The sequence below is a fragment of the Dasypus novemcinctus genome, chromosome 12 (assembly GCF_030445035.2).
Source record: "Dasypus novemcinctus isolate mDasNov1 chromosome 12, mDasNov1.1.hap2, whole genome shotgun sequence".
NCBI classification, from domain to species: Eukaryota; Metazoa; Chordata; class Mammalia; order Cingulata; family Dasypodidae; genus Dasypus; species Dasypus novemcinctus.
In genome coordinates, this window is record NC_080684.1 from 32,022,522 (window position 1) to 32,045,173 (window position 22,652).

The window sequence follows — 22,652 nt, forward strand, 5'->3', positions numbered from 1 at the left end:
GCTCAGGTGAAATCTGTCTGTTCGCTTAGCTCATCCTACGTGACCATGCCTGGTTTCCCCAAGTAAGTATTCTAGTCAACTGCTTCAAACAAACACTTCTGTGAGTCCCCATTGCCTACAGGAGGGCATATAATCTCCCTAGCATGATTCGTCTCCTCCCATTTCCCACCCTTGACCTAACTCTGGCAAACCGAAAGTACTACTCAGCTTCCAGAAGGAGTGTTTCGTGCCTCAGTGCCCTCACACCTTTACCTGGAATACCCTTCTCTTCTCCACTGGTGGACTCCTAGTCATTCTGCACAACAGCTCAATGGCCACTCTGTCTGTGAAGCCTTCCCTGACCGTCACCAGGCATTTCTTCTGCTGCTCCATAACACTTTAGATAGACCGTTATTAACGAAACCCCTGACTAGGCTGTGAGGACATGGACTATGTCTTGTTTGCCCTTGTCTTCCTAGAGTGTAAAACATAGCAGACATTCAATAAATATTTGTTGACTGAATGAGTGAGCGAATGATGAGGCTCGTGTTATCCATAGTTGTATTTGCAGTGCTACAGTGTCCTGAAACCAGTGGTTGATGGTTCTCATTCAATAAATGGGTTGTTGACTAACTGTAATGTGATATCATTGTTTAATCAGCCTCAATCATGGCTGTTACCGCTCCTCATCCCTTCTGGGGAGTCCAAACAAGGATGCATGTCAAAGAGCTATATCTGCATCCCCTGTATGTGAGCCAGATTCATGTCCACATCATCGAGAGATTCTGAGCCCACATGTCACATGCAGTGAAGTCCTCGGGGCTGCCTCCTGTTCTGTGTAGATCATGTATGTAGAGTCATGATCTCCTGGGATACAGATGGAATTCCAAACATTTAACCATGGGTTTGGCATGGGCACTTATCAATCCCAGCACCTACTGGCCACGCAGGAGGCCCTTGGTGATACCAGCATCGCCTCTTTGGTACTTGGTTATATTGCTGAGACAACGCAGTACCAGCAGGTAGTGATGGGGAGCACTTGGAGTATTCATAGGAGCTGTTCTTTATCAAGTGGGACAGAACATGTTCATACTTTTAACAGTGACCATAATCTTCAAGCATGCTGACTAAATGCCAAGCCTGCCTTGGGGTGTCACCTGTCTGCTTCACCACTCTTTAAATGTTTTCAGTTTAACTTGAGGGAAAAAAATAGAGGTAAAATGTAAGCTGCAAGAGTAAGGATTGTGGCTAAACATAAGGAAGGACTTTCCTTAGAGCTGAACGTCTCTAAAAGCTAGGATGAAGCAAGACTCTTTCTCTCCTAGTCTCTGGAGAAAGCTCTGTTTGGCCTGGAGGTTGGGTTATGTGGCTTGGAGGCAAAGGGACGAATGAGTGATTTCTGGCCTGCCACAGAGCTGCTGTGGTGACTGGGAAGGACCTTATATCTCACACACATGCCTGGCCTGTCCAGACTGTGGGGCTGGAGTGCCTTGCCTGGGAGAGGAGGCCAGAGGGCACCCAGGGTCCCCTTTAAGAAAGATGAACAATTTCCCCTCTGGCACCCCCTCCCCAACTCCCCTCACAGACTGGCAAAAACCTGGCCAAGAAAGAGGCCTTTGTCCTAGGACATCTGAGGCTGAGGGGGAGGGGAGAGGGCTACAGGTGAAAAGGACACATCAAAGCAGCCGGCTGCCCCTCCTCCCCGAAATAGCTCCCCTACCCTTTTCCCAGAGCCCAGGCTTAAATGAAGGGCCCTCAGTAAATGCCCACCTGCCTGAACAGCTGAGCATGGAGGGACACCTGGTGCTTATCTTCAGCTGCCCTCCGCCTTGCTGTGACTCAGTATCCCTAAGAGGCCAAGGGAGCAGAGGGAAGGAGGCTACAACCCGTATGAAGTTCAGAGGTCACTTTCGAGCGGCCCATCAGGCTGAGATTCACCAAGTACACGGGAGACGCGCCGACTTGGCCGGGCTCCTGGGCGCTGAGGAGGGCTGGGAGAGGCCCGGAGCCCTGCGTGCCCCCGCTGGTCAGGAGCAAGTTGGGGGCGGGGGTGTGGGCAGAAACCACACTGGGCTCAAGTTTCCTCTCTTGGCCAGAAGGGGCAGGAGGAGAGGAGGGCCACGGGGAAAGGGGAGGGTTGGAGGAAGGACGAGAACTCGGGCCCCGGGCTTCAGAGAGGAGGCTGGTGCGCCCGCCCCGGGCTGCCCTCCCTCAGCCTGAGCCTCGGCACTCCGTGCCCAGAAATGGCCCAGGGGCGGGGCGCCGCCCTCCCGGGTTCTCAGGGGTAGCCAGGGATCGGCGCCCAGGAGGTGTCAGCCGAGGCCCAGCCTCCTCGGAGACGACGCCGGGAGCCTCCACTGCTCACCCAGCTTGGACTCTGCCACAGGTGCCTGCGGGGCGGGCTGGGAGGGGGGTTCCAGAGGCAGGCTGGGGAGGAGGGGGAGGCCGAGGGAGAGAGTGAGCCACGCTCAGTACACCCCTGCCCCTGGCTTAGGAATTTAGGGATCTGACATCTTCTGGGAGAAGACCTAGAGGGCTTCTTGAGAGCTCGGGGATCCTCGCGGTGGGCGCCTGTGGATGGGGACCTGTGCAGGGTTGGAGACCAGCCCAGAGGAGCACTTTAGCAGGCAGACCGCCCCTGGGGAGCTGATAGTCTTCCCAGGCATAGGGTACCAAACCTTCTCCCCCACCCCATCCCATTACCCTACCCAGCCAGTGGGAAGGTTTGCGGGAAGCTGGGGAGCCGGGGACACTGGGTGCCTGGATCCCTGGGAAGTGTTTTTTGCAGCACGATGGGCTGATGGGAACAGTGGTGCTGGATTCTTGCCTCCCCTTGCCCCTTCTCTGGGCCCAGGGGCTGTAGCGAGTAGAGAATGGCTGGGACGAGAAGGGAGAGGAAGGAAGTCCCCCCCTTTAGACTGGAACTGCTGGCAGTTTGGGAGGTAGCAGACTGGGAAACATCGGGAAACAGGGGTGGTATGAAAGCTGCCGGAGGCCGGGATGCTCTAGTCACCGGGTCGGGAAGGACTGGAATTTGGGGTCTAGAGAACAGGTGACAGGCTAGCAGAAGCTTGTCCCCACCTCTCCCATTTTCACACACCTGTCTGAGTCAGGCATGCCCCCAGGGGACTGAATCTTGCTCTAATCAAATCTCACTCTTCCCTGTTCCTATCTTCTGTTTGTATCTCTAGCTTGGCTCTGTGTGCTTCTCCCACTTTCCGGTTCTCCTTAATCTTTCTAAACAGGCTGCTCACCTGCCACCCCATCCGCCAAGTTTCCCAGTGTCCATCCTTTCACTGCCTTTATTGACACCCAGAGAGGTGGAGTGGTCTGAAAAGCCTCCAAATCGGGACTCTGAGGCCAGCCTCCTCTCCACCGCCCCCCCCCCCCCTTGTCAAGGAATGAGAGCTCTGGGGCAGCAGCTGAGGCCACAGCCCTCCTCTCCCCAGCATCCCTCCCGGTAGGGCTTCCCCCTGTATCCTCCAGCAAAAAGCTCTGACATGCTTCTGTGAGCATTTAGGATTGTGATAAAATCTTTCTGGGTTGGACCATCAGAATGAGAGTGAAGAGGATGGATTGTAGTAGTGAACTAGTGAACGTTGCTCCATTTCTACCTGATCCATGATGCTTGGGGATAAGAGAAGGAACTGCCAAGTCAGTGGGAGCAAGATGGTGGTGACCTCCAATGAGGGCCAAACTGGAGAGTGGGAACTGTTTCTTGTAAAAGGAAAAGGAACACATGGAGATTTCTATCAGGTCAGCTCCTCCCAGGCCTGCTTCTCTTCCCCAGTATCTCCTCAGTTCCTGCCCTCTCTGTGATGTTCTGTTTGATTCAATTTGGGCTACACCCTCTTCCCTGACCTATCCCATTGGTGGTGAGGGGCTGCCAGAGGGGCCTATGCCCGGTGGAGAGACCACCACCCATCCCTGAGCATCTAGGAATAAATGTACTTCAGCCTGAAGGCTACTTGTTACTGCCCCAGAGAGCTGGTTGGAGCTGCTGCGTTTCTCAACTCCCTCTTCTCCATTCCCTGCCTCCCCTAGCTCCCCTCCTATGTTCTCAATGCCCTGTCCCAGGGACAGGGGGAGACAAGCTTCGGGTCTTGATGAGAAGGGACTGATTGATACCTAGGCTCAGAGGTTGGGCAGCCCGGAGCCCAGCCTTGCCTGGGTCAGGAGTTTGAAGCTGAAAGCCTTGGGGAGCCTTTGCAGGTCTCCTCTCTGTCTTTGTGTCCTCTCTGTGAATCCATACACTTGGACCTCTCCCGTGTTTCTCAAGGTGTAGTCAGCCTCATGCATCAGAATCACCAGGGCCAATTATGAGAATGTTGATTTCCTGGGTGCAAGCACCTGTGAATTTGAATTCAGTAGGTCTGGGCCGCTTTCAGGAATCTGTGTTTATACAAGTACCCTAGATGAGTGTGGCACATGCTACAGTTGGTGAGTCCCAGGACAGATGCCGTGTACTGCCTCTCATAGCAGTGAGGTTTTCCAGTCCTCTCTCCATTTACTGGCAGAGACTGACAGACAGCGGAGGCCCCAAGAATGTGAAGGGATTTGCCCCAGTTCCTGCATCTGGAGGGTCAGAGAACCTGGTCCTCTGCCTCCTAGGGCAGGTTCCTTGTACTACACTTTAGAGTCAGATCCAGGAAGATGGAGGGAGGGACAAAGGGGGTGGGTGGGGGAGTGAAGGACTGTGAAGCAAGAGTCATTGTCCCTACCCCCAAGCCCCTTCTCCATTCACTTTGCCTTTGGGCAATTTCCGCCAGAACCTGGGTGGGGGAGGGTGGGGTTCCGGTGTTGAAATGGCATCCTGGACAGACATAAACACCCCACCCATTAGGCCCACTGGCCAAGGGCCTGTGCCTACAGCTCTGGGGATGGCATGCTAGCAAGGTCGTGGGAGCAGGGGCTAAAGAAGATCCTCTTTCAAAAGGTTAATTTGTAGATCTTACTCGTGTGGTTAAGGCGGAGTGAATTTCCTATTAAATAGGTGTGATGGGCCATGCTCACGGTGGTCCAGGGTCATGCTGTTCTAACCTGTCCCACCTCCAGCCTGCTGGCCTTCACTTACACGGGCAGGGGGTGAAGGGGAGGGATGGTGGCTGGCCCTAGAGGATCAGGAGGCCCCTCTCAAGGCTACCAGGAATCCCTTGCTGAAGGCAAGAGAACAGATGCAGGGAGAGATGGGTGTCAGGGGGTAGGGAGGTGGGAGGAGAAGGGCTGGTGGACAGAAGGTGATGCAGGGACCTCTAAGCTGTCCAAGCAGAAAGGGATCTCTGAGTTCAGCTTGTCCAACTCTCTTGTTTTACGAATGAGGAAACAGAGGCCCAAAGAGGTGAGATGACTTTCCCAACACCACACTGCTGCTCTGCGGTAGATCTGCAGCTACTGCCCAGATCAAAGAAAAGGGGTTGGCTGGGGTGATGATAGCACAACATTGTGAACTGTGTTAACGACACCACCGAATTGTATACTTGGAAGTGGTTAACATGAGAACGTCTGTGTTGTATATATGTTACCAGAATAGAAAACAAAACATAGAACTGTACAAGAAAGAAAGGAAGAAATAGAGAAAGAAAAAGAAAAGAGGCTGGAGGGTGTGTGTATTCAGGGCTTTAAAGAGATATTCCCCAGAAGAGGAGTCTAAGACGACCCAGGAAGAACTGGATGATGTAGACCACAATGCAGGCCTGAAATACAGAGACACAGAAGTGGGATGGGAAGCTGTCGTTCAGGTGGAATAGGAGAGGAGAGTCAGCCAGTATAGGCAGGTTCCAGACCTGAGCTCACCATTTACCAGCTTGGGACTTAGTTCCTGAGCAGACCTTTGTGGAAATCAAACTTGTAAACGAATGCTTGAAAAACACCAACAGTTCTTGACAAGTGCCAAGTGAAGTCTTTGCTGTGGTGGTTATATTACCTTAGAGGACGACAGACCCCTGGCTATGTGAGTTGGGGTATGGCCAAGGTGGTTGTGCAGGGACACCGGGCAGAGGTGCAGTGGCTTCCAGAGCCCATTCCTCCTCCACCTCCTGCAGCTGATAAACTTCTTATCTGGCTCAGGCAGGGGAGCCCAGGGCCAGGATAGGAGAGGGCAGGGCTGCTATCAGTGGCCCCGGCCTGGACCATATCTCTGGGAGGAGGATGGGCCGTCTGCTTGGCTCTTCCCACAACACACTCCTTGGGAATCCCCAAGCACTCATTTTCATCTTGGGAAGGAAAGGCCGAGACCGTAAAACTGAGGATAGAGGTGTTCCCCAGATTTTGCCCCAGAGATCAGGGGAAAAAAACACAAAACCCAGAAAAAAACAGAAGATCTGGTTTCTGCTCCTGGCCAAGCATACTATGGAGGAGTAAGAAGGATGGGAAAGAGAAAGCATCTTGTCTGAAAAAAAAAAAAGGCTAAGACCTACTGTGCGCCCAAAGGAACTTAATATTTCATAGCAGAGAGTCAGGAGGTAGACCTCACACCTCCAGCTTCAGGAGTTGACAAGGTGAGTCCACTGTGTGTGTGTATGAGAGAGAGCGAGAGAGAGCGAGAGAGAGCGAGAGAGAGCGAGAGAGAGCGAGGAGAGAGAGAGAGAGAGAGAGAGAGAGAGAGAGAGAGAGAGAGAGAGAGAGGAATGAGGTCTCTCTTTCCCTCAGGTGAAGCTGGAAGGAGTCTTTCCACAGAGGCAGAACAAACATGCTGCCCCTCTAGCAGGAGCTGTCCTAACCCTCCTCCCTCCTTCCACACAGGTTGCTGGGACCATTTGGGCTTTGGGGGAACCTGGACCAGGCCCTGGCCTAGTAGGATGCCCCCGTGTCCTCCCCGGCAGAACAGGAACGGGGTGACACAGCTGTCCACACTGGAGCTGGGTGAGATGGAACTGACTTGGCAAGAGATCATGTCCATTACCGAGCTGCAGGTGAGCTGGAAGCAGGGAGTGGAAGGAGAGAAGTGGGGACACTGCCTGGGGCTAGAGGGAGCAGGGCTCGGGGTCCCCAGCTGGAGAAGGAACAGGCTAGAATGTGAGGGAGATGTGAAGGGAAGACCAGCACTTTGAGAGGAAGGGGGTCTGCGTGAGCTGGGGATGGGTGTGGTGGGGAGGCAAGGAACTGATTGGGGTGTTGGTTCTTTCAGCAGCCCCCTGCCTCACATTTCACTCCTCTACGTCCCACCCCACCCTCTCTTTCTCCTTCCCCACCCTCCCCTGCTCACCTTCTGACCTCTCTCTACTCCTACCCTGCCCATCGTCTTCCCTCTATTCCTTTCCCTGCCCTTAGAAGCTGGGCCCCTTTCCCCCAGGTAACATAGCAGCAGTAGTTCAGGGGCCTCTGGAAGGGGAGTCAGACTCTGCCGGGGTCCTCTCCTCCTGCTTCTTGGACAAAGGAGTGTCTGTTGACTGAACAATGGGGCCTTTGTTCTCAGCAGGGCTGGAGTGGGGTAGCTCCCCAACTAGGGTTGGGGGCTGTGTTTCCAGCATGTTCTCTCCTCCTCTCCGCACCTGGGCAGGGACAGAGGGGCTGAAGAGGTGACGGGAGAGCTCGTGTGGGCTCCCCAGGGTTCCTCTTAGCCTCCAGCTCCTGCCCTGGGCCTGCCCCTTTTCCTTCCCTGCTACCTTGCAGGGTGCACTTAGGATCTGCCCTAGCCCTCCTCTCACACATCACCTCCCTCTGCTGGGCACCAGTGCATAGACAGGGTCTGAACTTGACCCTTTGACCCAAGTTAACCGCAACAGGAAAGGGCTCTGAGGGGTTGTTTTGGATAACAATTCCTTGTCTTGAAGGAAATAAGGGAACATGAGCCGTTTCAGCACAGTAAGAACTTTTCCAGGAGAGATTCTATCACTGTTCCAATGTTAGGTAGTCCTTTCTGAAGTCTAACCTCTGTGTCTTCTTGCTTAAGCTGCTTTCTTCTTTGAGCAGCTGCATTGAAAGTTTGCAAGCAGCTTTGTTTCTCTTCCTCAGCCTGTCTCCAACTCTCTTTTGTCTTTCCTTGCAGGGACTAAATGCTCCAAGTGAACCATCATTTGAGCCCCCAGCCCCATCCCCATACCCTGGGCCCCCACCACCCCCAACTTACTGCCCCTGTTCGATCCACCCAGATTCTGGCTATCCCCTTCCTCCTCCACCCTTTGAGCTCTCAGCATCCACATCTCATGTCCCAGACCCCTCGTACTCCTACGGCAACATAAGCATACCCGTCTCCAAGCCACTGACCCTCTCAGGCCTGCTCAGTGAGCCCCTCCCAGACCCCTTGGCCCTCCTGGACATTGGGCTGCCAGCTGGGCCACCCAAGCCCCAGGAAGACCCAGAGTCAGACTCAGGATTATCCCTCAACTATAGTGATGGTGAATCTCTTGAGCTGGAAGGGACAGAGGCTGGTCGGCGATGTAGCGAGTATGTAGAGATGTATCCAGTGGAGTACCCCTACTCACTTATGCCCACCTCCTTGGCCCACCCCAACTACTCCTTGCCCCCTGCCGAGACTCCCTTGACCTTAGACCCATCCTCTGTTCCCGTGCGGGCCAAGCCAACTGCACGGGGGGAGGCAGGGAGTCGAGATGAGCGCCGGGCCCTGGCTATGAAGATCCCCTTCCCCACGGACAAGATTGTCAATTTGCCAGTAGATGACTTTAATGAGCTGTTGGCACGGTACCCGCTGACAGAGAGCCAGCTGGCGTTAGTCCGGGACATCCGACGACGGGGCAAGAACAAGGTGGCCGCCCAGAACTGCCGCAAGAGAAAGCTGGAGACCATCGTACAGCTAGAGCGGGAACTGGAGCGGTTGGGCAGTGAGCGGGAGAGGCTTCTCCGGGCCCGTGGGGAGGCAGACAGGACCCTGGAGGCCATGCGCCAACAGCTGACTGAGCTGTACCTTGACATTTTCCAGCACCTGCGGGATGAAGCGGGCAACAGCTACTCCCCTGAGGAGTATGTGCTGCAACAGGCTGCGGATGGCTCCATCTTCTTGGTGCCCCGGGGAACCAAGATGGAGGCCACAGACTGAGTTTGCCCTGAGGGGGGTGGGACTGCTGATAGGGATTTCTGTAATTCCCTTCTGATAAAGATACTCCCCAAGGCTGAGCCCCAGAATGGGTTACAATGGCATTTGGAGACCCCAGGATGTGTTCAGGGAGGCTTGCCTAGAGGTGGGTATGTGAGGGGAGAGCTGAAATTTCTTCAGTGACTCAAGCTTCCCATCCAGATCTTCAACCTCAGGCCTTGTCTCAACTTTGGTCTATAAAGCACTCTACAGAAAATAGCCTTCAGTTGTCTTGCTTCTCAAGGGAAAGTAATGAAGGGAGCACCCCTCAGAGCTTATTGCTTGTTGGGGGTGGAGAAAGGATCCTGCCAAGCTCACAGCTCTTCTGTTTTGGGTTGGGGAGGGAGAAAATGAAGGCTTTCAATTGAGGTACACACAAAATTTGGGCTTAAGCAGTATGGAGACTTGACCTTCACCCCCATTTAGAAAGCCAGGAGCTATGGACAATCTCAGGCACCTAATAGACCTGGAAGAGCTACTAAAGCTGGCTAGACCTTCTGTACCAGGTTCCTGGGGATTTGTTCTCTCCCCTCTCAATTTGTAGAGCACAAAAAGCCTAGAATGCTCTTAGGAATTTCATCTATTCTCTCCCTCCTACCTACTTCCCTATGATTGCCTCAGGAGACCCAGAGTCAGACTCAGGATTATGGCTATGAAGATCCCCGGTTTCTTACATGCTCCCTCAGAAGACCAAGTGAGGCGCATTCAATTGGAATTTGATCAGACACCAAGTTTCAGAGAGTTTCATACCCAAAACCTGCTCCACACAATAGAAGTACCTGTATTGTGAAAATTTTATCTTGCTATACTGGACAAACAGTACTTACTGTGTTAGGGCTCCCTTTTTCTAGAACTCAGTTAGGTTTCAGTCTTTAACCACATCAATCCAAATCCAATCAAACCTGACAACTGTTTACTTGGAGTTGGGTAGTTCCCAATCATCAAATTAGATTTTGTATTACTAGTTGCATTCTAAAAGGGAAAACATACCAAGTTTTGATACAATGTTGACCTAAAAGCAAACAAATTGACCAAGGGAAAGGTCTCTGGCATGGGGTTGGTGAATCAATGTACCACTTGGAAAGGAAGCTTCCTATTCCTAACAGATCTGAAGACTCCAAGATCCAGATAACTTACCAAACTTATATTCTCAAAAACTTTGAGAAAAAAAAAAGGGCAGCTAAGCAAGCTCTCAGTACTGTTTTAAGCATATACATACATACATCTGGCCCAACTTGCAGTTATGCCCATGGAATATGGCTTTGGAGCCAGAATAGTCTGGGGTTGTGATCCAGTGGTTACAAGCTCAGATAAAATCTCATTTTTAAAATGTGGAATCACCACCAACAATCGTGGAACATTCAGCAAAGTACATAGAATCATGTTCTTTGCAACCTCTTTCAGCCTAATGAATTTTCTCTCCTTCCAAAGAGCCTTGTTCTGAAACCTTTTCTGATAAATATGCAGTAGTTTGCTTCAATAGCATAAAATTTCATTGTTGGACAGCTCATTCATTTTGCTAAGAGGTGAGAGCTTGAAGACCCCTGAAATTATGACCTTCTAAGCAAGGTCCATCCATGGAAGAACTCAATTCCATATGGGGGAGGGAAGTGAATTCTAGAATAGCATAGGTATTGATAAAAAGTTTTCTCCAGTAAAATACCCTACATATCAGATTAAGTAGCACTGATTCAAGTGCCCCCACCCCTTTTGCTAGGTAAAAATTGCAGCTGGATGGTTCTTTCTTCAAGATGGTAGAGATAATTCAAACATTTGTTACAGAGTACGACAAGTGCTTCTAAATTGCTGTGATTATTCTTCACCATATTCAGAGTTCATCCTCTTTAACTCTGACTTTAAATCTCTAAGTCTGAGATGGCTGGTCTACGTTTCCTCTCAAATTTGAAATGGTAAAATGGGGTAAATGTTTGGTTTCAAGTTACATTTACCTTAAGTATCAAGAAAAACAGACAAACAATGAAATTAAAGACAAGTTTATTAAGAAAGCCATTCATAAAACTGAATGATTTTGGCTGCAGAGCAGCTGTCAACCGCATGGCAGTGAAAATGAAGGACAGTGGCTCAGATATAGGTCCTCAACAAGGATGTTCCTGCAAAAGGAAAAGATTATGAAATATTTTTAAGCAAACGTAAATGAATTTCATTCTGTTATGGATCCAATCACTTTAAATAACTTTTTTCCTGACTTCAAATGCCTTTTGTATTACTAATTACAAGATCTCATTTTTTGGTTCTGAGGAGAGAGCTTGACATTCTCACTTTTTACTTGGGGAATACTAAGCATTCTTGCTGGCCATTATCACTGTACTTTATAAAAACATACCTTTTAGCCATCATCGTGGACAGATGAGTTTCTGTTAAAGAGAGATGATAAGCCTGTAGTAGCAGATTCCTTCCTAGAAAAGCAAACAACCTTTAGAACTAGATTTTCTCTGAGTCCCAAGTCCCATCAAGCTAAACCTCCCACCCCCACCCCACTTAAATGGTCCACCCACCGTCATTTTGGGGAAGATTCTAATTCATTACTTTGAGCCAGTTTTAAAGGAAATGGGTCAAAATATTAAAAAATCAAAATAAAGGGCAAGAATATATTATCGCAGTAGAAATAATGTAATTAAAGTGCTCACTTGCTTTATTGGGAGCCACCAAGACTAGGGTATTGATTTAAAATGGTTTCACCCCCAGAAAACCAAGTACAGCTTAACTGGACTAGTTGCATCTTTTGGCTCAATATATTAAGGAAGACAACAGAAAACTGGATTTTAGATAACTATACGGACATAAGTAAAATCTGTTCTTACCTACCAGCATAGCAATAAAACCTTTCCTCCTGGTTCTGACTGCTAGTCCTAAGAGTCAGGTGTGCCTTACTCTTGTCTGCCTCCTTCCTTGCGATGGTCACTGAAACTTCACTCCCTCCTAGCTTTCATGGAGCGTGCCGTGGCCTGCCCCTGGCTTATCTGTACTCCACATACCACAAGTGTCTACTCTCAGCTGTAGAGTGTCTGAGCTCGGAGCCATTCGCGCTATACTTGCTAGCAGTTCCTAGTAGCTGAACATCTCTCCTGGATCTTTAAAGGCATTGTCACGAATCCTGAGGTATCTGCAAACTCCCTCAATAGTTAAGGTTCCACTTGCTATTGCAAACTCAGCCAATATCAAACCCATGGAACTATCCATGCTTCCCCACCCACATCACCCCCACCCACCTTTGCCCACCCTCCTCCCCAAACTTTCAACACACCCATGGGATGGAATATACAGTCCTATTGATAAGAAACAAATCTATGCTACTAGGTACAACAGCACTGATATTAAGAGGGTACCAAAGGGAAGGTTCAGAAGAACCCATGTACACATAACATTAACTGTTTTAGTTTTAGAGATTATTTTCTATACAATCATTTTAGGATGGTTGTGTGCTCTTATGCCATAAAGGAAAACTGCAGTTAAGAAGAACATGTATAAGAATGTGGCTTCTTACCCTTTCTACAGGAGTTTTAGTCTCCAAATAACTAGTGTCCAAGTTATAAACCTCTATAAGGTCCACCCAACCAGAACCCAGTAAAACTGCAGTTTTCCTTTAACGCCAACCTGTTTTTAATCAATAAAATTTTGTATTGGCTGTATTTCAAAAAAAGGTCTCCCCAACACTTCTAATCTGTGGACTTATGGGGAGGCATTAGCCAGTAGCTGATTTCTATTCTCTGGCAGAGTTTTGAACTGGAATTGTAATAGAGGCATTCAACATTGTCAGGGGTAGTGGGGAGGATAAGTCCAAATCTCTGCCAGTCCCAAATCCATACAGTTGTCATTCCATTCAAGAGGATATCAAATTGTTTATTGATTACACATGATATGGATGATACAAAAACTTCATTTCCCATCTATAACTTCATCTGGTACCATTATTCAATTTAGATATATTGCATAGGATGTGCCAACAATCGTTTTCATAACCAAATAAAATTTTGTAATTTTCCTTGGGTGACCTTTTAATGAACTCCAGGTCACAACACAGTAACTGTCAGTTCAACTATACCAAGGTTTCTGAAGACACAAGCAGTCTTCTAAAATTGTAAAAGAGTTTGAATGGAACCTGGCATCACCCTGAAGGAATTCTAGCTTTTTACTGTTGGGGCAGTTATCAAGATGGCTTTAGAGTAGACTAACTTTACACAGCACATTTAAAAAAAGACACATTTATTCAGCGTCATGATCAGACTATTACATTTAGCAATCAACAGCATGGGTGCAAAAAAAAAAAAAAAAAAAAAAAACTACATTAAAACCCTTTGTTGGAATGCTTTACACTTTCCACAGAACAGAAACTAAAATAACCTGTTATACAATTAGTCACAAATACAGTCCTCGTGTTTTTTTTGCCCATACACATGAGTATTGTCTAAAACATGTCTTCTTTGTAGCAGCTAGGCCCTGCCACCACTGTGCTTGGCTGAGTTCACAAATCTGTTGTAACCTGTAGCTTCCCTGTCACTTCTCTGGCTCTCCTCTCCTGCTAAGCTTTGTTTCCTGTTGAACAATATGGAATAAAGTTGTTAATCTAAACATATTAAGACTCATGGCTATTATCCAATAGCAAGTTTTGTTTCCCACAAAATTTGCTGATCTGAATATTAACTTAATATCCAAAATTTTACTGCAATTATAATGTTAACTATGTTGCACTGCTCAGCTACATTAGGGTTACTGGATTGCCAATTACAAAAATTATGTCAAAATAAAAAAAAGTGCTTACTTACCTTGCAGTAATTAAAACCTTCTGCCACTGCCGTAGCTACTGCTGCTGCTGGAACCGCCATAGCCACCTGAGAAGAAAATATGTTCCTTTTAAGGTTTGGAGGTTTCCATCAATAGTAAAACATTTTGCATTTGGGATAAGAAATCCAACTTATTCATGAGATTGACCACTTAAAAATGGCCCTTGCCTGAGCTGGTAAGAGGCATGAATACAATGAAAACTTATCTGAAGATTTTGAAAACAAGCAGCTTTCATGGCCTGTGCATATATATCCTTGTTAAAGATACATCTCATTAAAATATTCCTTATCAGTACTATACACAGCTACACTTAATTGCTTCTGTATCAGATATATACTATACCTTGATTTCGTGGTTTGGCAAAGTATTGGCCTCCACCCCCATAAGGGCCAGAGCTTCTGCCTCCAAAGTTTCCTCCCTTCATGGGTCCAAAATTTGAAGACTGATTGTTGTAATTGCCAAATTCATTGTAGCTTCCACCACCTCCAAAATTGCTTCCTAGGAAAGGATAGAAGCCCTCTGTTTAGTGTTCAGAAGTGACAAAGGTTACATGCCTGCCTTTCTTGCTTCCAAATTCTGGTGGCTTTAGTCACTGTATTTCATCTTCTCTGGGCAAGGCATTCAGTTAACTAATCCAGTACTTTATATAGAGTTTTTGTAGCGGAACTTCTAGTCACTGCAAGCAACACTCTTGGATAAACCAACTTGTGCCTAAGTTCGTAAGGAAAGTTAGAACACTATGGAAGCTAATCTAATTCTAACTGAAGACACCACTACCCACTTACTCATCTACTTGGGAGGCAGCCGCAGCTTAAAGCTAGGAGGTAGTACAGAGCAAGTCCATTTATTTTTAAAACATACCGTGCAATGCATTTAACGCTTTTAATATCCTATTCCAATTTAGGTTATAATTCTAAGAAGCTAATCTAGCTCTCACACCAAGTACTGTGATCACTAGTAATACCTACCACTACCACCGCCAAAGCTGCCTCCGTTGTTATAGCTGCCACTCCCGCCATAGCCACTGCCCTGGTTTCCATAACCCTGTCCACCACTTCCATAGCCTCTGCTTCCTCCAGAGCAACCAGGGCTGCCTCCATAACCACCTATAAGAATACAATTCTTCTAAATAAGACAAAAGTATTCAACCATCAAAATCTGTGCAAATATAATAGCTAAAGGCCTGCTCACAGCATGCATGCTACTTACAGTGAAAAATGAACTTGTCACGCACTAGTTTTTACTCTCAACTATCCTATTCTATAAAGAAGGCTATCAAATCACCCACGTATTTTATAAAGATAAGCAACTCACCATCATTACCAAAGCCATTATAGCCATCCCCACTGCCACCATATCCACCACCACCTCGGCTGCCACCAAAGCCACCTGGAACGGAAGAAAGCAGTTTTAGAAACAAGGTTTGAGCATCATATGAACCACATATAGCTCCTAAGGCAAAACTTTAGGAAGCAGTCCATGCTCAAAGGAAAAAAAACCCCACTCCATATACTTCCTATGCTAAAGGTTTTAACTTCTCATTAGTAAGCACATTTGGATAAAATGTATCTCTGGAAAGAGACCAATAGTTACACACTACCAAAGGCTGAAAGAAAACTTAGAAGATCATTCTTAGAGTAAGCTACATAGTCATACACACCTCTACCACTGAAGTTTCCTCCACGACCAAAGTTGTCATTCCCACCAAAGCCACCTCCACGACCGCCACCAAAGTTCCCTGAACCACTTCGACCTTAAAAGAAAAGTGTATGTTAAGCCACACAATTAAGATTACTCAGAATTGCTTTTAAGCCTTGATTAAGTAACACACACCTCTTTGGCTGGATGAAGCACTGGCCATCTCTTGCTTAGACAGGGCTTTCCTTACTTCACAGTTGTGGCCATTCACAGTATGGTATTTCTGAACTAAAAAAAAGAGAAAAGATGACCTTAGGCCAGGCACAGGACACCTAGGATTTTGGAACTCCCAGTAATTCTCAGTCACCTGACACTTACTGACAATCTTATCCACAGAGTCATGGTCATCAAAGGTTACAAAAGCAAAGCCTCTCTTCTTGCCACTGCCTCGGTCAGTCATGATTTCAATTACTTCAATTTTCCCATACTGCTCAAAATAATCTCTTAGGTGATGCTCTTCAGTGTCTTCTTTAATACCACCAACGAAGATCTTTTTCACAGTTAAGTGGGCACCTGGTCTTTGGGAATCCTAACAGTTTCGAAGAAAACCAATTATTTAAATTAGAAAATCTATTCCACAACTTTACTACAAAACTCCCAAATCTAAAACCCACCTAGAGACATTTACAAATGACTAAGGAAAGGAAAAAACACTTACTTCTCTTGAGACAGCCCTCTTTGGTTCCACAACTCTTCCATCCACCTTGTGTGGCCTTGCATTCATGGCTGCATCCACTTCCTCCACAGTGGCATACGTGACAAACCCAAAGCCTCTGGAGCGCTTGGTGTTTGGATCTCTCATTACCTGAGAAGAGTGTTAATCCATTTAATGCAGTTAAGTTCCCCAGGAACTGCTGTCAATTCTACTTCGAGTATACAGGAAAATGAACACCAGAGAGACCACGCAAAGCCCTCGTTTCCCACTGCCCCTAGACTTTTAAAAGGGAGACCTCCTTAATCAGATCACTAACAAAAAGCCACTTTTCCTTTATCAACTTACTTAAAAACTGAAATCACATAAAAAAAACTTTATAGGCATTCAAACAATGTAAGCCAAAGAAAGCACTACTTCTACTCTGCTTTTATCTCTTTCAAATCTTACCACACAGTCCGTGAGTGTTCCCCATTGCTCAAAATGGCTTCTCAGACTCTCATCGGTTGTTTCAAAGCTTAATCCTCCGATGAAGAGCTTCCGCAGCTGTTCCGGCTCTTTAGGAGACTAGGAGTTGGGGGAAAAAGCGTTAATTAAGTGAGAGTCTTACACTTCTCGGAAGCAAAACCAGACCCTAACGTACGTAGTACTTATTGTTCTCCCACGCCACGTGCTTTTCCCTCCCAGGGATGGCGTGCTGGGGGCTGGGAAGCCACCAGCGCATGCGTCCCCACTCGCCTTCCGACGCACGCGCAACAAAAGCAGTGGGCCGAAAGCCTATGTTGCCAGTCAAGGACGAAATACCCTGGAAACTAGCACACCGTGACAAAGTGAAAAATACCGTAGACGTGCCCAAGTCTTTTACCAGGCATTAGCACGAGCCGAACGCAATAACTAATGGTTGCCGGACAGCGGCCTCATGGCGACGAGGACAAAATGGCGACCCGAACTTTGGGAGGGGTAGGCCCTGGCAGCTACCGAAGGAATTGCCGGATGGGCTGCTGCAAGCTCCGAAACGAAGCCGAACACCACAGGACTCGGGAAAAGACGATGTAGACAACGAGGCTGAAAGAGTATCTTACCTCTGACTTAGACATGACTGCAGCTGGAGGAAAGACTGTATCGATGCTTCCTCAGCGCCGTCCACGAGAGAAAAGAGTAAGCTAACGCTCTTATCTGCCAGCCTAGCCTCGGCCTCTCCTTTTTATCCCGCCTCCTTGCTCTCGGCATTGGCGGACCACGCCCCTTCTTAGCTCTAATTGGGCATTTGAAATCACTTCATTCTACGATTGGTCTATGGTGCCGCGTTCTATGTAACGTCATCCGTTTGGGTGTTCTACGCAGTCTCCACCCCTTAGGCTTCATTGGTTCCTGTGTAATGTTTTTCTTAACCTGCTTAGTTTGGCTAGCCGACGAGTCCTTCATATTTGAATGTATTTAGTGTTTAAAGTACTTTTAAATTTTCTACACCCCAATTATAACACTCATTAGCTTGGAAAATCACCCTTAATACGATGCATTAGAAAAGTAGTTAACGTAACTTTTTTTTTTCTTTAATACAACGACCGTCCTGCAAAGCGCATGTGTGGGAAAATGGCGAGTGTACGCAGGCGCATTAAAAAGGTCCTCCTACCGCTTGGAACACGCGAAATGGCGGGCGGGAGAGGGCATTGAACCTACAGCGCCTGCGTGGTGGCGGGAGTTGTACCACGTTTTGCGCAGGCGTAATGGGCGGAGAAAGGGTCCGGTCCCAGGATTGGTTGCGCAGGCGCAGGAAAAGATCCGTTTTGGCGGGCGGTTGGCGTTGCGCAGAAGGCGGTAGCAGCGGCGGCCTGTGGTCTGGCTTCACCACAGAGGAATAGGGGGGACGTTAGCGTGAGTGATCACTCTCGATCCCGGGTAAGTGGCAGACAATCTAGTCTATCCATACTTGGTCTTAAGGCGACCCCAGTTGGGCCCGTTATTGTGTGAAATGAATGGACCGCGGGGTGGGGGTTAGTGAAGGGGGAGCGGTGGGTCCGTCCAGCCAATAAGAAGAGCAGGGGGCGGGATGGTTTAGCCCAGTAGGTTTTTTGGATTTGGGCTGCCGAAGAGTTGACTGGCGGGTGTATCGACCTATTGGGTCTCTCTTTACCTACAGACTGATCGGTCCTTGGGCCATCGGAATGTGGAAGGTGGGTTACCCCTTCTGAGCAGCGTCTCACTGCGCCAATGGGTAGCAGCGCGCGGTAGGTTGGGCTTCGGCAGGAGGCAGCGGTTCGACTCCAATGGGGAATGCGGGAGTCGGGCGGTTAGATGGATGGACCAGCTCTGGAGCCAGTAGGCTGACAGCCTGAGGAAAGCGCTCGGGGTGGTGGTCCAATCAGCGCCCCGAGAGAAGGAGGGCTTAGATTTGGGGGTGTAAAAAAGAGAGATCAATGCCAGTGATGGCGTGTGGGAGTGGATATTTTATCCACAATGACTTATCTAACGAATGCTAATTTAGGCCTCCATTTCATACATTTGCCTGGCAGGGAAACCATAAGTTTGTTGGCCTTTTTTCACCCCATCATCCACCACTTTTTAGGTTTTGGAGGGAGCAGTGGCGGTCTTTTGACTTTGGGAATTCGCGTCGTTAGGAAAACTAACAAAATGTTAAAAGGAATAGAGCAGATCTCTAGATACTGTCATGGAAAGACATCCGAGAAAAATGTATAAAATAATAATGCATATTTCTACGGACAAATTAGATACATTTATAAGTCCGTAGGAAAAGTTTTTGGAAAGCCGAATACTAAAGTATACTACCTCTTGAGACACGATGGGAAGAGGCAGGCTGGGTTGATCCGTGGGCACTTAAGTCTTTCCCCTAGTGTTGAAATCTTTGGAGGGATAATAATTTGGCATTTAAAAAATAAAGGCAAGTAATAGATATAATGGTAATATAATATCGTGAATGTAGTTAATATCACTGAATTGTGCACATGAAAGTGGTTAAAATAGGGAATATTATGTAGTATATGTTACCACAATTAAACAGACAAAACAATAAACCAATTGAGTCTTTTGTTTTTGTTTTATTCCAGTCACAGTCATCTACTCACCACCCCTTAAGAACTAAGGTGATTCTCAGTATGAAAATAAGTAACTTTGAGAACTTAGTAGGGGCTAGGCATAGTGCTAAGTGCTTTACAACAGGAATTGTCCATGTCCCCGTGCCTTTCTCTTAGTCTCTTTTTCTGAGGAACGCCTCCCCCACCATGTTTAGAATATGGTTTTCTTTACACCCTTAGAGATTTCTGCTGTTCTTTTGAGAATGTCTGAATTTGGATAAGACGGAAGTTGTTTAAGGGGAATGATATATTTTGATGTTTGGGGAAAGGAAGATTCATCATCCAGATAATTCATTGCTTTTTGATTATATTTCCTTTAAGGTATTTATTTTACAGGCAGTCCTCCTGTTGGTGTTGCCCACTCTGCTTATTCCAGGATGTTTTGGAAAATTATATAAGTTTTCATTACATATTGGCCATATCAGAATCTTTACTGCTTTGTTGATCATTGATTCATTTAGGGTCAAGAGAAAAGTAAATACTGTAATAAACTATATATAAAGTACACTTAAGATTAGAGACTCTTCTGATTTACTGCCACAAAAATGTAAATGTAAAACAAGATCCATGTTCTCTGACACTTGTAAAAGGACAAACTTACTTTAATCTGGTTGCAAACCTATTTGTACCTATGATAATCATGCAGCTACTTACTTTTTTTTTTCTTTTAGGAGGTACGGGGGATTGAACCCAGGACCTTGTACATGGGAAGCAGGTGCTCAACCACTGAGCTACATCCGCTCCCCAGCTACTTACTTTTTAAGAACTAAAGTGAGACAAGTTAAGCGTATCTGTTCCCATTTTATTTAGGTTTGAAAGGAATACAATCTTAATCTAAAACAGTTTCTCAACCTATTCACTATGACATTTTGAGCTGGATAATTCTTTGCTTTGGAGGCTGTCCTGAGCATTGTAGGATGTTTAGTAGCATCCCTGGCTTCTACCCACTAAATATCAGTAGTGTCTCAACCTACCTTCACCCCAAATTGAGACAACCACAATGTCTGTAGACATTGCCAGCTGTCTTGAGGGGTGGTGGATGGGGGTGGTGGTCAAAATTTTCGCCTGTTGAAAACCATTGCTCCAAAATATGGCAGATGTTCAAATTATCAAAATCTTTTTTTTTTTACCAATTGGAAATTAGGTATAGGAGGGAATAGATGGCTGAAGTGCTAAGGGAGTGGCCTTTGATGGTAAGTGGATAGCTAAATCCTAGTAATTACCTCTTGGGTAATCTCTTCAGAGTCTTGATAAGTTATATTTGATAAAAGGAAAATCTCATTAAGGTTTTTTTTTTTTAAACATGATTGCAATTAAAAAGTATGGTTGATTACATCTTGTGTTTGTTGGGCTTCCTAAAAGAACTGTAAGTATGTATTTGAAGATGGTACACTTCAGGTGCTTCTTACATTTTCACTGGATATAAGCCTCTTTCCTGAGAATCTTTTGAATCAATGTCTCAGAAACTTTTTGACTGTTTCCCTCAGTAAGAAATACATTTTATTATCCCTGTATACAAGTTTCACTAAACAAATACTATGTACAAAGCACTCTTGGTATTTCTCACCTACAGTATACTATTTGATTTTATGAAAAAGACTGTCCATTTCCACTGAATTGATTTCACAGCTTACCACTGTGTAGAGAACCAGTTTGGAGAAGCGGGGGAACACAGGCTTCCTAGTTTACCACTTTGTGCAAGTAAAATTTGCTTGTCTTATTTGAATTCCCTTCCAGTGTAATAGTTAATAGGTCTGATGAACATTTCTCTCTGGTGCGGAAATTTAAATGGATAATTTTTCATTGAAGTCCTGAACTTATCACATCACATTGAAAAACTAACTTCCATGTTTTATGTCTTGACTTTAGAGATCCTGATTTGGTTGTTAACTTGTACCATTGTTAACAATACAAAGTGTTGAACATATGTTGCAAAAGTTAAATTTTAAAAACATTTCTGCTTGGAACTTCAAGGCACAGGGAAAATAAAACTAAAAGAATTATTCACTAGAAGGGAAAAATGAAACATTTTCACTAGTCTGTCTGAAAACTAAGTAGAAAGCTTCTATTTGTATAGGATGATAGTTGGGGAAAAAGAAGGAACATCAGAAATGACTGGATTTTTATGTCTCGAGGAAAGTTCTGGAAATTCTCGGAGCCCTTGACAGCAGTGTTAGAAAGGAGGGGAAGGTTTCTGAGAACTACTGAGTGTTTTTGACTTTCATTGAACCATTATATTTAACCACATAGCATGATTTCCATATCATTAGAAGGAGCTCATTTAATAATAACCCCTGGTAAATTATTTCTGGTTTCTTTTGTGTGTGTGTGTATGTTTTCCCTGGGTCTATTTTTATTTCTAGTCACCTTACATGAAATTGGGCCTAAAACTGTGCTGTGGATATTGATACGATTTTATTTTTTTTCTTTAAAAGTTGAGCTTTAATGACAAACTTGTTACTGATTTTATTTTATTTATTTATTTTAGGCCAGTAAAAAGAATTTATTGGGAAATGGGGGGAAAGAACAGAGTTTGCTGAGAAGTGGGAGAGAAGGATGAAAATACTAAGATTTGATGTGGGCTCCTCTTGACAGAGAGAGCTTGGATATTGATTTTTAAAATAATTTCTATTCCCTGCTTAAGCTTATAGAGGATGCCTTTTACTGACAGTGTACTCAAGGGGAGTCCATCCTTAGAGGATTTGGCTTGTGCAGAGTCCAAATGTAGATTTGTTGGATTTCTGGAAGCCACTCGAAGCCACATATTCATTTCTGATGACAACTTTACACTTGTGTTGGCAGAATACCCACAATGACAACTGCTGCCTATGTTTAGTCTGTCCAGGAGCTCTACCAAGTAGCATGTTTGAGGAAAAACGTACACTGTTCTTAGTAGCTCTGTAAATACTAGACCTTTTCTGAATTTGTCTTCTCAAGTCTGCCAAAAAAATTTTTTTGGCAAATTGCATCCTCTGATTGCCTCAGTTCACCCTTTGAAATGAGGGATTAAAGGTTTAAGCGTTCTTTAGGTCACTTGAAGCACAATTATTTTTGGATCAGTACTCAGTTTTATGTATGCCCAGTTTATGATTTTCAACATTTTACTTCCCTGGTGTATTTGTTTTCTATGGTTGTTGTAACAAATTACCACAAACTGGGTAACTTAAAACAACAGAAATTTATTCTCTCACAGGTCTGGAGGCCAGAAGTCTGGAATCAAGGCGTCAGCAAGGCCACACTCCCTTTTGAGTGCTAAGGGAGTATCTGTCCCTTGCCTCTTTCAGCTTCTGGAGGCTGTTGGCTGCATCTCTTTGTGTTCAGGGCCCATTGGATAATTCAAGATAAACACCTCCTCTCAAGATTAACTTAATCACATTTTTTTACCATGTAAGGTAAT

General features: G+C 46.2%; 3 protein-coding genes across 6 annotated transcripts in view; 2 read left to right on the forward strand and 1 right to left on the reverse strand.

Moving 5' to 3' along the window:
- The first annotated feature begins 2,073 nt into the window (after positions 1–2,073).
- NFE2 (nuclear factor, erythroid 2) lies at positions 2,074–13,394 on the forward strand. Of its 2 annotated transcripts, none has more exons than XM_004462692.5 (3): positions 2,074–2,365; positions 6,721–6,890; positions 7,967–13,394. In XM_004462692.5, exons 2-3 carry the CDS (start codon positions 6,777–6,779, stop codon positions 8,972–8,974), a joined length of 1,122 nt encoding a protein of 373 aa, XP_004462749.1. In that variant the 5' UTR covers positions 2,074–2,365; positions 6,721–6,776; the 3' UTR covers positions 8,975–13,394. The 2 variants fall into 2 exon arrangements, with proteins under 2 accessions (XP_004462749.1, XP_004462748.1); XM_004462691.5 differs by lacking the exon at positions 2,074–2,365 and adding an exon at positions 6,389–6,476 and having other exon boundaries at positions 7,967–9,046.
- On the reverse strand, positions 10,989–17,359 carry HNRNPA1 (heterogeneous nuclear ribonucleoprotein A1). 3 transcript variants are annotated; one of them, XM_071218855.1, is made up of 11 exons: positions 17,246–17,359; positions 16,614–16,730; positions 16,170–16,316; positions 15,830–16,040; positions 15,647–15,739; positions 15,474–15,566; positions 15,128–15,202; positions 14,156–14,311; positions 13,795–13,860; positions 11,355–11,427; positions 10,989–11,121 (listed from the first exon to the last, which is right to left on the reverse strand). In XM_071218855.1, the coding sequence occupies exons 1-9, from the start codon at positions 17,258–17,260 to the stop codon at positions 13,805–13,807; spliced, it is 963 nt and encodes a 320-aa protein (XP_071074956.1). In that variant the 5' UTR covers positions 17,261–17,359; the 3' UTR covers positions 10,989–11,121; positions 11,355–11,427; positions 13,795–13,804. The 3 variants fall into 3 exon arrangements, with proteins under 3 accessions (XP_071074956.1, XP_071074955.1, XP_071074957.1); XM_071218854.1 differs by having other exon boundaries at positions 11,355–13,564; XM_071218856.1 differs by lacking the exons at positions 10,989–11,121; positions 11,355–11,427; positions 13,795–13,860; positions 14,156–14,311 and adding an exon at positions 14,753–14,919.
- A 543-nt stretch (positions 17,360–17,902) lies between these two features.
- CBX5 (chromobox 5) overlaps positions 17,903–22,652 on the forward strand; it is a 37,865-nt gene continuing 33,115 nt past the window's right edge. The window contains exon 1 of the mRNA XM_004462686.4: positions 17,903–18,062. The gene's annotated coding sequence lies outside the window, so the exon portion shown is untranslated. The remainder of the gene's footprint in view (positions 18,063–22,652) is intronic.